This window comes from Ruditapes philippinarum, unplaced genomic scaffold (assembly GCF_026571515.1).
Source record: "Ruditapes philippinarum isolate M1 unplaced genomic scaffold, ASM2657151v2 ctg6540_1_1_1_1, whole genome shotgun sequence".
Classification (NCBI taxonomy): Eukaryota; Metazoa; Mollusca; class Bivalvia; order Venerida; family Veneridae; genus Ruditapes; species Ruditapes philippinarum.
Window position 1 is genome coordinate 7,501 of NW_026856639.1, and position 13,814 is coordinate 21,314.

The following is a 13,814-nucleotide window of genomic DNA, read 5'->3' on the forward strand; positions in this document are numbered from 1 at the left end:
ATTGAAAACATATAACTAGTAACGTGGTCTAATTTCCATGATTGCATGGTATTACTAAATAAAGTACGATTTATACATGTATGTCATATCTAAGTAAGAAAAAAAAGAAAGAAAGAAAGAAAGAAGATAGAAAGAAAGAAAAAAAATAACGATAACTATTTAACTATTACTGTTACTTGAGTAAATTATGATTTAAACATTCATAAATTAAAGGCAATTCACTATTATACATTTTGTTCAGTTCTTTAATATGATTAAGATAGTATACAAAATTAACTCTACAAAACTCACGTCAACGCCTTTCTCTAATTCCCAGTCACCAGCCAGCGCTAGATTCTCTGATTCGAGCACCACAAGCTGTCTGGTCACCTCGTCTGATTTCCGCCTGTCTGATGCCACGTGCTTCCGGATTCCTTTTGGTGGTTGTCGTGTATTTGTAACATTGTCGTCATAACTTCCATCATTCGACTTCCGTCTTATGCTTTTCTTCTTTTTATTTGCATCACCATCAGCGTCCGCTTTCGCAGCAGACGACTTTTTTGAACTTCCGCTTCCCATTCTACTTTATTTTTCTGTAAGACTAAATAAATCCGAAACGTTTTCCATTTTTCTTTGTTATATGCGCCGTCTAATCGACTCTTACTTTAAATATATTTTCTAGTCCTTTTCAAAATATTACTACCATAAGATATTTTACATACCATAGATCTACACCTAAATGGCCCGCTCAAAGCATATCTTGTATGCCTTGTTAAAAGATTAAAATATCTTCAACAATTAAACAATAAGCTTTAATCGTCCTTTTATTTAGGCGATTCCTTATTCCTTAGAATGTGTTGTTTAAATATTCAACGGTGCTAAGTACCCGGATCTCACAAAACTATCTGACATCTAAGGACATTCGCATCAACATCATTGTTTCTGGATCAATAATAGATATGAATTTTTAATGACATCATTGCGTGAGACAACACCGTGTTTACAAATGTTTTCTTGTAATTGATGGACCAGAAAATCAGGTAACTAACACAATGAATTGAAATGACCATTTGATCAATCATTTGTAACCCATATAAAACGTACTTTACGCGCAGACTGGAAAATATTTTCATTCAAAGTTAATTGAAATAAACGAACTGAACTTAAGTGTTCACATTTATATACTGTAGAGAAATGGCGATAAAACAAAACAATTTTAAAATAACCTATAAACATTTTTAACCTGTTTACACATAAAGAGAGGATGATATTTGAGTTTTTTTCTATACTAATGAATACAAGATTTATTTTCATCGAGTAGTATGAAAATATATTCTTCATGAGTGAAAAAAGCCACGAGTGAAATAATTATGATAATTTTCATATCACAAGATGAAAATAAATCTATAGAAAAAAATCTTGAATTATCTGGGTTTTTCATACAGTATACATTTTTTTCTTTATTGACACAACAATTTGAAATACTTTCCCTTAAAATTTGTGTATTGAGAATAGTCCGGAAAGATACCCTTGAAAATACGGACAATATGTTTCACTGCAGTGAACAATAAATTTTATACAGTGAAAATACGGAAAATGAAAATACGTGAATTATTCATCAATATTGCTCAATATTTCATTTATAAGTATATATTTTCTTACATAAACTTTCATAATAAAAACAACGATGGGAACAATAGCAAGCTAGTTTTGTTTTTATTTACTGTACACATATCTTTTATATAAGGCCATTAAAGTATCACGTCTGTATTGCCTCCTTATTAATGGTGTCATAACTTAAACAACGTGTTTTGACATAAAATATTTGATAAATGAAGGACTGACATAATGTACTTATTTCACATATGTTTACTAAAGCGTTCTTCTCCTTCACATTACACAACTCAAAGTCAATAACATGCCCATTTTAGAAGTGATTTATGCTCCCCGTGTCCAACTGGGACGAAATTACAATGATCAAAATCTATTCGAAAAACTTGATAAATCATTAAATGATTTTATAAAGATCAAAGTAAAAATTGAGACGGTCTACGCTCAACATGTAGAATATTCACTATAGACTACTGAATTTCTAGATACATATCATTTTGTTATATTGATATTAGATCAACTAAAAGGTAATGTTGACAAAAGGCTACGTGCTCTATATACCATCATTTAAAATATCATCATTTTTTTTACTTGTTATCAATTCATTTGTCGACAGAGTTCAATCTTAGTTGACAGACAAACATTCGCATTTCAGACATGCATTATGTGAATTTATCATAGGTATACTTTCACAAATTAGATATCAAAACTTTATTGACAAAGAGCATTTAATGCATAAAAATTGATTTTCTGTTCAATGAAAGATCAAAGTAAAATTATTGAGACAAACTGTAGGCCCTAATACGCTTCCGTACAATTGTGAATTACCCGTGATGTTCATATCATTTGGCGGCGTATTTGTCTTTGATGTGCAACATCAAAATTTAACTTGCTTTTAACTGAAGTATGCTCGTTTTGAACATAGGCTAGGCATATATCATGTACATTTTCATTTGATAATTTGAATTCAAAGTTAACTTAACTTCTCAGAATAAAATTCTATGTTAATGCTGACCTGTCTTCGAAAATCTTGGAAAAAACGTGAAATTCCTACAGCGCGGCCATTTTGAAAGACGAATGACGTCAAATACGACGTCATTTACGTTGTCTTGACGTCACAAGACAACATTCTTTAAAAGAAACAAAAGTTACAATATAATTATCAGTTCGAATTTAATTCAATCTTACAATTTATAATAGAAACATTTAAATGCGCATGCTTATTCAATTATGTTTAATTACATTCCTATATATATAGGTACTCTCCGTACTATCTCATTAAAATCGTTTGGGCAACAACAACAACAACAACAACATCAACAAACAACAACAACAAAAAAAACCAACAACAACAACAAAAACAGACCTGAATCGGGCAAAAATGCGAGTGTTCTACATCCTTAAGGGTACGTAATATAACACTCTTCATTCAAGATGAAGGGTTAATGTATCTTTTTCTCGTATACTTACATTATGCAGAAACTCGAGGCCGCATTTGTTTGTTTGTTTCATTTTACGCCTTTTACCAACAGTATTTCAGTCATATAGGCGGGTAGTTTCCCAAGCATCGTTCCTGGAGAGTACATTAAAGATGTCGATGAAATAACTCTAGTAAATATATACAAATGGAGAATTAAGTTGTTTCAGAAAAAAGAACACACAGAGGAAACCCACTTTCTGCAACATCATGTATTTTTATTGTAGAAAAAAAAAAAGAAAACATCTTTTACAAATGTATCTTGGTCTCATTACTAAATTATTGTAGATGTATAAAGTAGCTATTACTCCAAAGTAGCATGTGGAGCAGGTTGGACGGCCTCATAAATCAAACAGTTTCCTTTCCCTTTCCTAGACAGTACATCTATTCTTCTTCTAAAATCTATGTGAAAGTATTCTATCAAATTGAGAAAAACACATTTAGCGAACATTTCCCAGGAACGCGAAAATAGGTTTTTGTTTTTAGATAAAACCACAGTCAAATGTTGATTTATTTCTTTGTTTTTAAGAGAAATGAAAATTAAAGGTGTAGTTTCATTGTAGAAAAAAGTAATTTGTGTATTGTGTCCTTAAGCAATTAGTTTTTTTATTGCCATAAAGTGTTTTGCTTACTTTTCCATTAGTGATATGGGCTACTTGAATTACTCGGATTTTATTTCTTTTACTAATACATAAGGACTCGAGACAATCATTACAGAGTGATCTTTACAAAATATAGGGAAAGAAATGGAACGAGCACACAAAATTATTCAAATTGAATTTTTGTGTAACTGCAAGTCTTAGAATGTTGTACTTGCGTTTTGATAACTTTCTGACTTTTGCTGTTCATTCACCTTGACCTTGGAGTTCTTTCACCTTGACCTTGCAGGACTTTCACTCTGACCTTGCCGCTCTTTCATCTTGATCATACCGCTCTTTCACCTTGACCTCTCCACTCTTACATCTTGATCATACCGGTCTTTCACCTTCACCTTGCCGCTCTTTCACCTTGATCATACCGGTCTTTCACCTTGACCTTACCGCTCTTTCACCTTGATCATACCGGTCTTGAACCTTGACCTTGCGGCTCTTACACCTTGATTTTGCCGCTCTTTATTATTGAACTAGCCATTCATTTACGTTGTATTTGAAATATGTATGAGAATACCGCCTACTTATTTTCAGAACATAGACTGTGAAATGTCGCAGGAAGATTACCACTGACCAGGCTGATACTATGATATTATATTAGCGTGATAGACTTGTCTGCAGTTTTCTATATTAGGTAATAACAATTATGAATTTAATAACGATAATGTAGCCAAGTGTCATAATGATTGAGAAGAAGTCACATGTGGTAAATTGTTTATCAAAATGCTATGTTAAAGTATGGTAGACTTTCATAAATTAATTAATATATATGTATGACGATATATGAGGACGATGGTCTTTCATATAAAATGTTATACCATTGTGTGACTATACAGAAAATTGTCACTGATTGTGGGCGTTGTCAAAGAAACACACTTTTTTTAAAATGAAATTAAGGAAACAGATAAAATATACATTGTAAACTAACTACATTAGAAAATTCACTTGTGACATTATGGATGTCGTCATTTCAAAACAAACCAGGTAATATTTAAATGTGGGTGTTAAATAAATCATCTGAATCACGGCAGCGAGCCAAATTGAATTCACCAGAGCACAGTTCAGCTAACATGTGTATGTGTGTGCGCGTGCGCGTTTGTGTAAAACGTTTACTGTATTTTCGAAACAGGAAATCTTGGCTTGTTAGTAGCATTTGCAACTTTTCGACTCTTGTCGTCAGTCTTCGGATGAGTTTGAATAATCGGCAAGGTACACCAAGGTAATTATACCCAGGTAAACACATCGGGGTAAATACACCAAGGTTATTACACCCAGGAAATACACCCAAGTATTTGCACTCAAGTACAACCAGATAGTTATATACATGCATATTAATTTGATCATGATCATTTGGCATGTTTGCCAGTATTTGTATCTTATGAATATCAAACAAACGTCTACATGTCCTTGAGCTATACAATCGTATCATCTTACTGGCTCAAAATCAATGTTAAACAAGCTCTGTTAACGTTGATGTCTAAATATCTTAAACTGTAAAATTTGAATATCTTGCATATAAAATCAACTGGAGCACTTAAAGACCATTTTTTTGCCCTAGAAATGCTTTAAAATTATTTCTAAAGTGCACTTTTATAATTTCCAAAAAAGGTACTCATTGGTCTATTTTTTCTTTTATTGTTTCTTAAATTTTGGCAATTAGTACTGTTATAGTGATTATGTATTTTGTTTGGAAGTCAAAATACGACTTTGGTTATATTTTGCTACATTTATGACCAAAAACTTCACATTTATTGCTATTTTCTTCAGGAAACAGGTATCTTACAAACCGTATACCCATTATTTAAATGTTTTAAAACTCATTATAAAGAAGTAAAATTAAAGTCATATCTGGGGCTTATTGTGTCTTTAAAAAGGCCAAATATTGAAGGGATAATAAAGAATATACTCGGAACTAAATTAAAAATTGATATTTGAGTTAATTAAAGAATTGAACACTTGAAATGATTATCATTAAAAAAGGAGTTCGCGAAATATCTACAACCCTTTTGTAGCGATCGTTCTAAAAAAAGTATAAATTATTTGAATAAAAACAAAATAAAACATAGAAAGATGCTAAATTGACAAAATTATTAACAAGCTGATAAGTGAAAAGGAAAATTAAAAAAAATAAAATAAAATAAATGAAAATACAACAACAACAACAACAAACAATAAAAAACAACAACAACAAATAAACAAAAACAAAAACAACAACAACACTAAATCTTTGAATCCTACTGAAAAACATGCAGAATTTGTTTTGATACAAATGTATTTCACTTTTTGAAAAGATAAGAACATTCGGCGATATTCGACATAACTCGGATAAAGTAAACTGTCGCGTATTTATGTACATCGCGTTTATTTACCTTTACCGGTCTTGTTTTGATGTACATGTAAATAAAGGATATCACAAATTGTAAAAGCAGACATATATTCTAAATACTGCATTTACATGGTGTTTTATTGCACTGGCTGACAAGTTGGGGACATATATCTTATATAACAGGAACTGGTCGGCTCATTTTACATGACTGTACTCTAATTAACATACTGTGTTAAACTGTCATACGTATGCTAATTAAGACATCTATTTCGGTTCAACATTGAATCATAAATTATGTGCATTTCAAAAAGGACGAAACTTTGAAAGGGATTATAAAAAATCATGGACGAGGACGAAAGCGATTTACCTACAATGAAAAAAGGGAAAAAAGTTTTACTTGCAATAGACGGAAGCAAGTATTCAGTCGAGGCTTTTGAATGTATGTACTATCTGATATTTACTGTTTTTAATTTTACTTATTTATTCAGTAAATGATACACGGAATGATTTAGAAAAAAAGATATGTATACGGCGATTGTATATGGAAATTTATTCAATTTTCAACTGTCAACATTCAACGGCGATATTAGCCTTTGTGTTTGACATTTTAAGTTTTATAATTTAACCAGAACGATTCAATTTTTGAATATAAAAATATCTTGGAGTTATACAACATTGAACTAGATCTATAACCTTGAACTATGTAGAGCTTGTGTCAATATCAAAGTCTAAATAACATGATAAATATAAGCAGTCTTTACTTCGACGTTTTTGTAAAGTAAACCTTAAACCTTTTTTGTATTTAAATGCGTACTCGAATATTAAAATAATTAACAAACGATAATGTCCGAGTGTGTCCGCAATGTGTGTCATAGTAATACAATGTACATTGCTCGCACATGTTCGGCAATCTTCGTCATTTTCCGTATTCTGTATTTTTTGTTGATCTTGGTAGAGAGACGTTAGTTTTTTGTATGGATCTTTAAAAGACGTAGAAAAATCACTTTATTTTTCGCTTACTGACCTATTCATGATAATATTATGAAAGCGTACAAATGTCAAAGTTCTTTTCTATGTAATAAATATTCATAGGTCTATCATGAATATTCATTAGTTTAATGTCATGTTAATAAATTTACAAGTACATGTATATTGTTAAAATGTCAATGCCAGTCATGTTGTCCTGTATATAGGTCATGCATGTCTATGAAATAATATGCTGTTGTTTTTGACGTCGTATGTCACGACCCTACATTAGATGTAACAATTTTATATCTATAAATAAAGCGACCGTTGCTTTTCGTTGTAAGATTTTTCTCTTCAATCATTGTTAATTTTGCTGTAGATATATTTAATTTCCATTTTGAAAACTTCTAATATTTATAAGTGTCCCTATGAAAAAAAGAAAGAAAAAAAAGAAAGAAAAACAGCAACAAAAACATATCAATGGAAGTTAGGATACTTTTATAAATACATGTTATATTTTCATCGAAAATATGTGACATTAAAGTTAACATATATACATTTATATCTAACCACTTGAGCTGTTTAACAAACCTTTACACACCATAAAGGCAATAACATTAAAAAATAGTTTTCTCATTTTTATTTTGGTTTTATTTTTTTTCTAACCGCTTCATATCGCACGGTTTGTATGTCATAACTCGGATATCTTTTATGTACATAGTAACGGAAATATGCGGATAATATTACAAGCGTACATAAAGTTTTATTAAACTCTTAAAACGCCATATATCATACAATTTCAAAATAACTACTGAACTATTTATTGAATAACAAATGTATCAACACAACGTTTAAGAACAAAAGAGCATAGGAAAAAAATGATGAAAAACAAAACAACAACAACAACAACAAAAAAACAACAACAAGAACACCCCCCCCCCAAAAAAAAAAACAAAAAAAAACAAAACAAAAAAACAACAACAACAAAACCCAGACAATCAAACAAAAAAAACACCAAATAAAAAAACAACAACACAACACAAACAACAACAACAACATTAAAAGTAAATACAGTTCAGTTCAAGCCTCACCGTCACTGCACCGGTCATATGGTGACCTTCAAGATAAATTGATGGAGGAAAACTTTAGATGCACCTTATTACATTTCAGAATAACATAGAAATGGACAAAAGAATAATTAACAATAATTACAGACGTCAATAGTGCTATTTTATATCCTTTATTTTATATTACTTATAGGGTATGTGGAACAATTACACAAAGAACCTGATACAGTTGTTATTGCTTACAGCGCGGATCATCAACATTACTTAACCAGTAAGTTTTTGTACATATTGTCTTTGGACGCCTGAGGTTATTTTGGTAAATATTAAATGACGTATTTTTTACATTTATGTTCTTATTTTGGATATGGAATTTAATAATTCTATTATTGGCAGCTGCAAAATGTTTCCTCAAACTTTTCTGCAGTGTCCAAATATCATGAAATATTGGACTTTTTATTTTCGTAGTCCTTCGGGATAATGGATTCAAATACTTTGTTGTGTTGAAGATTGAATACTGCTATGGCCGGTGCTAGGGGGCGTGTGAGATGTTCGTTGTTCATTATCTCTCCTGAACAGACTAAATCAAACCGATTTTCACCAATTAAAGTTCGTTGTCATCGCATTTGGGTTATCTGTTCATTTCTAGATTTTCATATCAAACTGAGTCTTGAATTTTCACCTGTTAAATTTCATTATCATCACATTTGAGTTAAATCCTCGTTTCTAGACTTTAACATTTACATAAACATATTTGTCATACATTTACTTTTCTTGAGATATAAGCAAAATTGATCATTCATCGAGTACCATATAGTACTCCTGTAAAATGGTTTTTACTAACAAACATTCATGATTTTGTTTCTTTGTTTTCTTTTCATGTTCTACATAGAACCATCCAAGGCAGAGGATGACTCCGCCCTAGAAAGTCCTGAGTATCAAACAAGGAAGGTTTTCAGATCTATTGATGAAATTGCAAACAGACATAGAGTAAGGCATCCGAATCTTAATGTCCGAATATATATATATACATTTTTATATTGACATTTAACACATATGTAATCATGATTGAAGGAGAAAGTTGAAATATGGCGATGGTTGTTAAAAAAACGTTTCAAGAATGCAATACTTGAAAATTAAAACAAACATATACACACTCAATAGAACATCGATGTACAATAATATTATACATGTATACTGTAGTGTATTTCTTTTTAGAGATATAATTTTATTACTGCAAAAAAGTAACAAACATATGGAATGGACATATATGCCAAAACATTTGACACTCTGGTCAGCGTTTGTTAGAAAATGTTCTAATAATTTTTTTAATACGATTTGATTTTAGATGTTTACATTCCTTTTTCTTTTTCGACTATATCAATTACGTTGACTTAATTTTGTTGTCCTTTTCACAATTTTAATCTTTAAGTTCTAAAACAGTGATACATGTAAGATGTACACGAATGTACTTCATTTTCATCATCATCATCATCATCATCATCATCATCATCATCATCATCATCATCATCATCATCATCATCATCATTATTATTATTATTATTATTATTATTATTATTATTATTTATTATTATTATTATTATTATTTGAAGGTCGATATATAAAATTTTGCGAACCATTTGGCAAATCTTTTGTAACATGAAAACGTGAGCTTTATTTTCAAAAGAAGTTTTGAAAGACTTTGAAAACTTTACTTTAACTTTAAATTTATGATTTTTAACATTTTAATATTTGCATGATTTCTGTTTTAGGTAAAACACATGTTACAACTTCTTTACGAACCACTCGGCGAATCAGTGTTGAAATCAGCCAAACAACAAAATGTTGACCTGATCATCGTCGGCGGTCGCAAACATGGCAAATCTGATATGGGCTCTACAACCAACTTTGTCGCTTTCGAGTCGGATATACCAGTGCTAATTTATAAATACATTGACAGCTCAGTCCCTGATGGCAGCAATTCCAAATATACAAAAAGACAAAGATCGGAAAGTCTTAGTGACAAGATGAAAGCAATTTTGAAATTTAATTGAAATGACAAAACCATTAATGTTTTTTCTTAAGAATTGCTTTCATAGAATTTGATGTTTCTTTTAAACTAAGGTTTTTATTTTATGGGACTGGTAAGAAACTAACCATTTGTTGAAGAGCAAATACGAAATTATTGTAGAACACTTGTTTAATAGAATAGCGTGTGATAACAAGTTAAAACTCAACCTCAGATAAGTTTGTTTAAGAATGTACGCATTCTAAAGAAGCGTCTGCAAGGAACAGTATCCCAGCGATCATCATGGAATTTGAAGAATGTATTTGAAGTCTCTTCTATATAAGTTCATTTTTCGAACATTTCTATGTTGAAAATATAAGTGAATTCATAGGGGGCGTGTGTATGTTGCACTTTTTCATTATCCCTCATGTACAGACGCAATCAAACAGAGGCTACAATTTTCATGTAATTTTGTTGTGATTAATGCTTGCGAGGGATAACATTTTGTCCAGATATTATACAGGGTGACAGAAGGAATCCAGGAAAGTATCTGCCTAAATAGCAATTTATCATCGTTAACTCCAACTTTGATGTGTTTTAGTCAATATCATTTATTGACATGTTTAAGATATAGAGGATATTCAAGGTTTTTCTAAAGATATTGAATGTATTTGCATTGAGTGTAATGAAAATAAATATTGCATGGGTGGCGGTAGCCACGATTTTCATATTTCGTTGTTCATGTAAATAATAAATAAATATCTTTTAAGGTTTTACTAGTGTTATAACAGGATATTGGTAGATATTTCTTACATTTAGTAGCATAAGTAGGAGGTATGGTTTGTATCTTTAGCTACTTTTATTGGTCATGTGGAAAATTAATGTATCAATTGTATTGCGATGTTGTTTACGTTTAATTAGAAAATAAAGCATAAAGCGCTCACACACTTTACTTGTTCTGTTGATTTGTGACCAACATTTATCATGGAATGATATAAATATATTGGTGAAAACAACACACAATGTTTCCAGTGAAAAGTGTTTTGGCTGGAATATGTATATCATAAGTAAATTGCAAAATGGCCACGTGGTGTTTTGTGGTGTTTTGTTTGGTAATTAAAATATAATTAAAAATATAATGCACTTATAGATATAGAAAGTGGTACATTTTGGACCCATATCTATATCCCCGTTTCACTTACTAAACAAAGTACAAAGGTTTGGTGGTATAACTTCATTATAGCCAGATTTCTTAAATCTTGATATATCAAATCAGGATGTTACACTTAATGTTATTGATATTTGACTTTCTTTTACTTTGGGACCATACGCCGCTTTTCATGGCATGACACGCCCATTGTTTTATTGTTTAGGACACACGTATTATTTATTTTGAGGACCATACGCTGCTTTTCATTGAATAGACACTGAAGCTTCTATGATAACCGCATTATGGACACATTTGCGAATGTTCCTAACTCAAAATTTTACCAGTTCATGTTAAATTTTGAATTCTGCTTAAGCCGGTGCTAGGGGGCATTGGCGGTAGCTTGAAAATACCACTACCGCCCATAAACCGGCTCAATCAAACCGAACCTGCAACATTTTCAAGTTTGCCGTTTTGGTAGTTTTTTTTAAGGATTCTATTTTTCTCTATTTTATTTTGTTTACACTTAATTGTAATAATAGATTCTTAAAAATACAATTTTTGAAACTAATTCTTCATCTTCCACATTGATACTTGTAAACATATTATCATTAACCCCCATCTTTCACGTTGATATATTGTAATTATATTCTGAATATTTTACCTTTAATGACAGTGATGTATTTACCACTATGAACACTTCATCTGTATCATGAACGGGATTTCATTTTGATACTTTCACCACGTCATGACCTTTAGTACCTTCAAGTTGACATGAGTTTGATAAATGTGACGTTAGGGTTACACAAGGCTAATTACGAGTATAAGAGTTATTTTTCTAAATATACATTTTTATTGTATCCAATCATTTTCTCGGTGATCTAAGGCATTACCTAATGATAAAGAAAAGGAAAAAAGCACGAATATGAATAGCACGTATGTCCTCTCCCCGCTATTTTCGGGCTGTTTTTTTCCTGAGTGTCCGCTGGTGTGGCTGGGAGGTGTCGGGGGTGGGGGGCTGCGCAGGCTACGTTCTATGAACGTCGCCATGCCTTGTTGAACGTTTTCTCATTTTTTATGATTATTGCTTATATTCACAAAATGTGTCGATAAAATTATTGGATTCTAGCTTTTGCATTTCCTTTTTGTATCATTTTGTTTCGGCTGCATTGATATCAAATATAAATATAACTTGACGACACCCGATGGTTTGGAGAAATAAATTCCTTCCTTGACAGCCAATAACAGAGCCAAGTATAATGTTTTGTTGCAGCAGACGACAGTTTAATGACAGTTATTTATATTGCCTATACTCACACAGCACGTATGCTGCAGAGATAAAATGTGTAGAAAGACAATTTGACTGCGTTGCAGATGGCCATTCTTGTTTATTGATATAATAAAAGTAATCAATTATTTACTTGGAATAGAAAAGGGATCAGAAGGTACAAAAATTAGCTTTGACACTGTAAAATCCATCCATTGTAGAGAAGTATAGTCATGTAAAATGAAAAGTGTTTATTTTTTCATGAAAGCAACATCACTTTATAAATAAATTCTTATATTTTTGTTCATGTACACTATATTGTCAACAATTTGCTGACCTCGTTGTGGCTAAGGAGAAAGCAAGTGAAAAACTATAAGGGTATTCAACGACTGAAATGTATCAATAAATGATTAAAATTAGTTTGTCACAAACGTGTAAAGAAATAAAGAAATGGGGCTTGAATTGTTCAAATTATCTAACATCAACAAATACCATTTTATCCAGTACTCCTTTGTTCCTGAAATCAGAATGGTATTTTACCATAATTTTCCACAAGAACAAGAAAACCACTACACCAAGAATGAAAACATATAAGGTGAGACCTTTACATGCCATGGAGCGGTAAAGACATCTTTATAAATCATGCAATTGTATGACCTTAAAAGACTTATATATAACTCTATTTAACTGCTGTTTTTTCATGTCTTCGTTTATTTCTCTGAAATAAATGAGGTTTTCGGAAGCTAAACAAAATGCTGCCGGATTTCAAAACTCCGACTAAAGTCGGAATATCGTTTTAAATCCGTATCAGTTTTAGCTTGAAAACATATGGGTACATATCTGTAGTTAAATTAAGCGTATCTTTTTGTCAGAAATTCCCACTTGCATTACAAAGTTTCATTTCAACATAATGCTTGCAAAAAATCTAGCCAATAAGATTATCTACCCCTGACCTTCTGTTCTCTGATGCAAAATTATGTGCTTGACTTTGCAATCTGTAGCTGCGTAGGGGATATAATATTCTAGAATGTCAAAGATTTATAATTCCTGTCTGGATTCAACTCAATCGGAAATATATGCAATGGCAATAAAGGAATGTAACAAGTAACGTCTGTTTTAAAGTTGTTCTAACGATTATGAAAGAAAAGATTCGAATTCTGGTTGAAAGCTTTTTATGTATACAAAACCCATATCAGCTAGTAAGATTATTAGCTTTGGCATTTACAGTTTCTGATAATTTGCTTTCAATGCGATGTTGTTTACGACTTGATTTTTTGCTATTTTTCTTTGATGCTGTATGCGTAGAACTATTCGCGTGT

General features: G+C 31.2%; 2 protein-coding genes across 2 annotated transcripts in view; one reads left to right on the forward strand and one right to left on the reverse strand.

Annotated features, from left to right (window-relative positions):
* The window catches only part of LOC132747193 (hillarin-like), a gene marked incomplete at its 3' end in the record, with an annotated part of 10,171 nt that extends 7,491 nt beyond the window's left edge, over window positions 1-2,680 (reverse strand). Inside the window, exons 1-2 of the mRNA XM_060736524.1 lie at window positions 2,606-2,680; window positions 292-580 (exon numbers count right to left, since the gene is read on the reverse strand). Coding sequence (XP_060592507.1) covers window positions 292-558 — 267 coding nt within the window. The remainder of the gene's footprint in view (window positions 1-291; window positions 581-2,605) is intronic.
* Window positions 2,681-6,106: 3,426 nt separating this feature from the next.
* On the forward strand, window positions 6,107-11,024 carry LOC132747194 (uncharacterized). Its single transcript, XM_060736525.1, has 4 exons — window positions 6,107-6,482; window positions 8,270-8,347; window positions 8,966-9,063; window positions 9,846-11,024. The coding sequence occupies exons 1-4, from the start codon at window positions 6,386-6,388 to the stop codon at window positions 10,125-10,127; spliced, it is 555 nt and encodes a 184-aa protein (XP_060592508.1). The 5' UTR covers window positions 6,107-6,385; the 3' UTR covers window positions 10,128-11,024.
* Window positions 11,025-13,814: the final 2,790 nt, after the last annotated feature.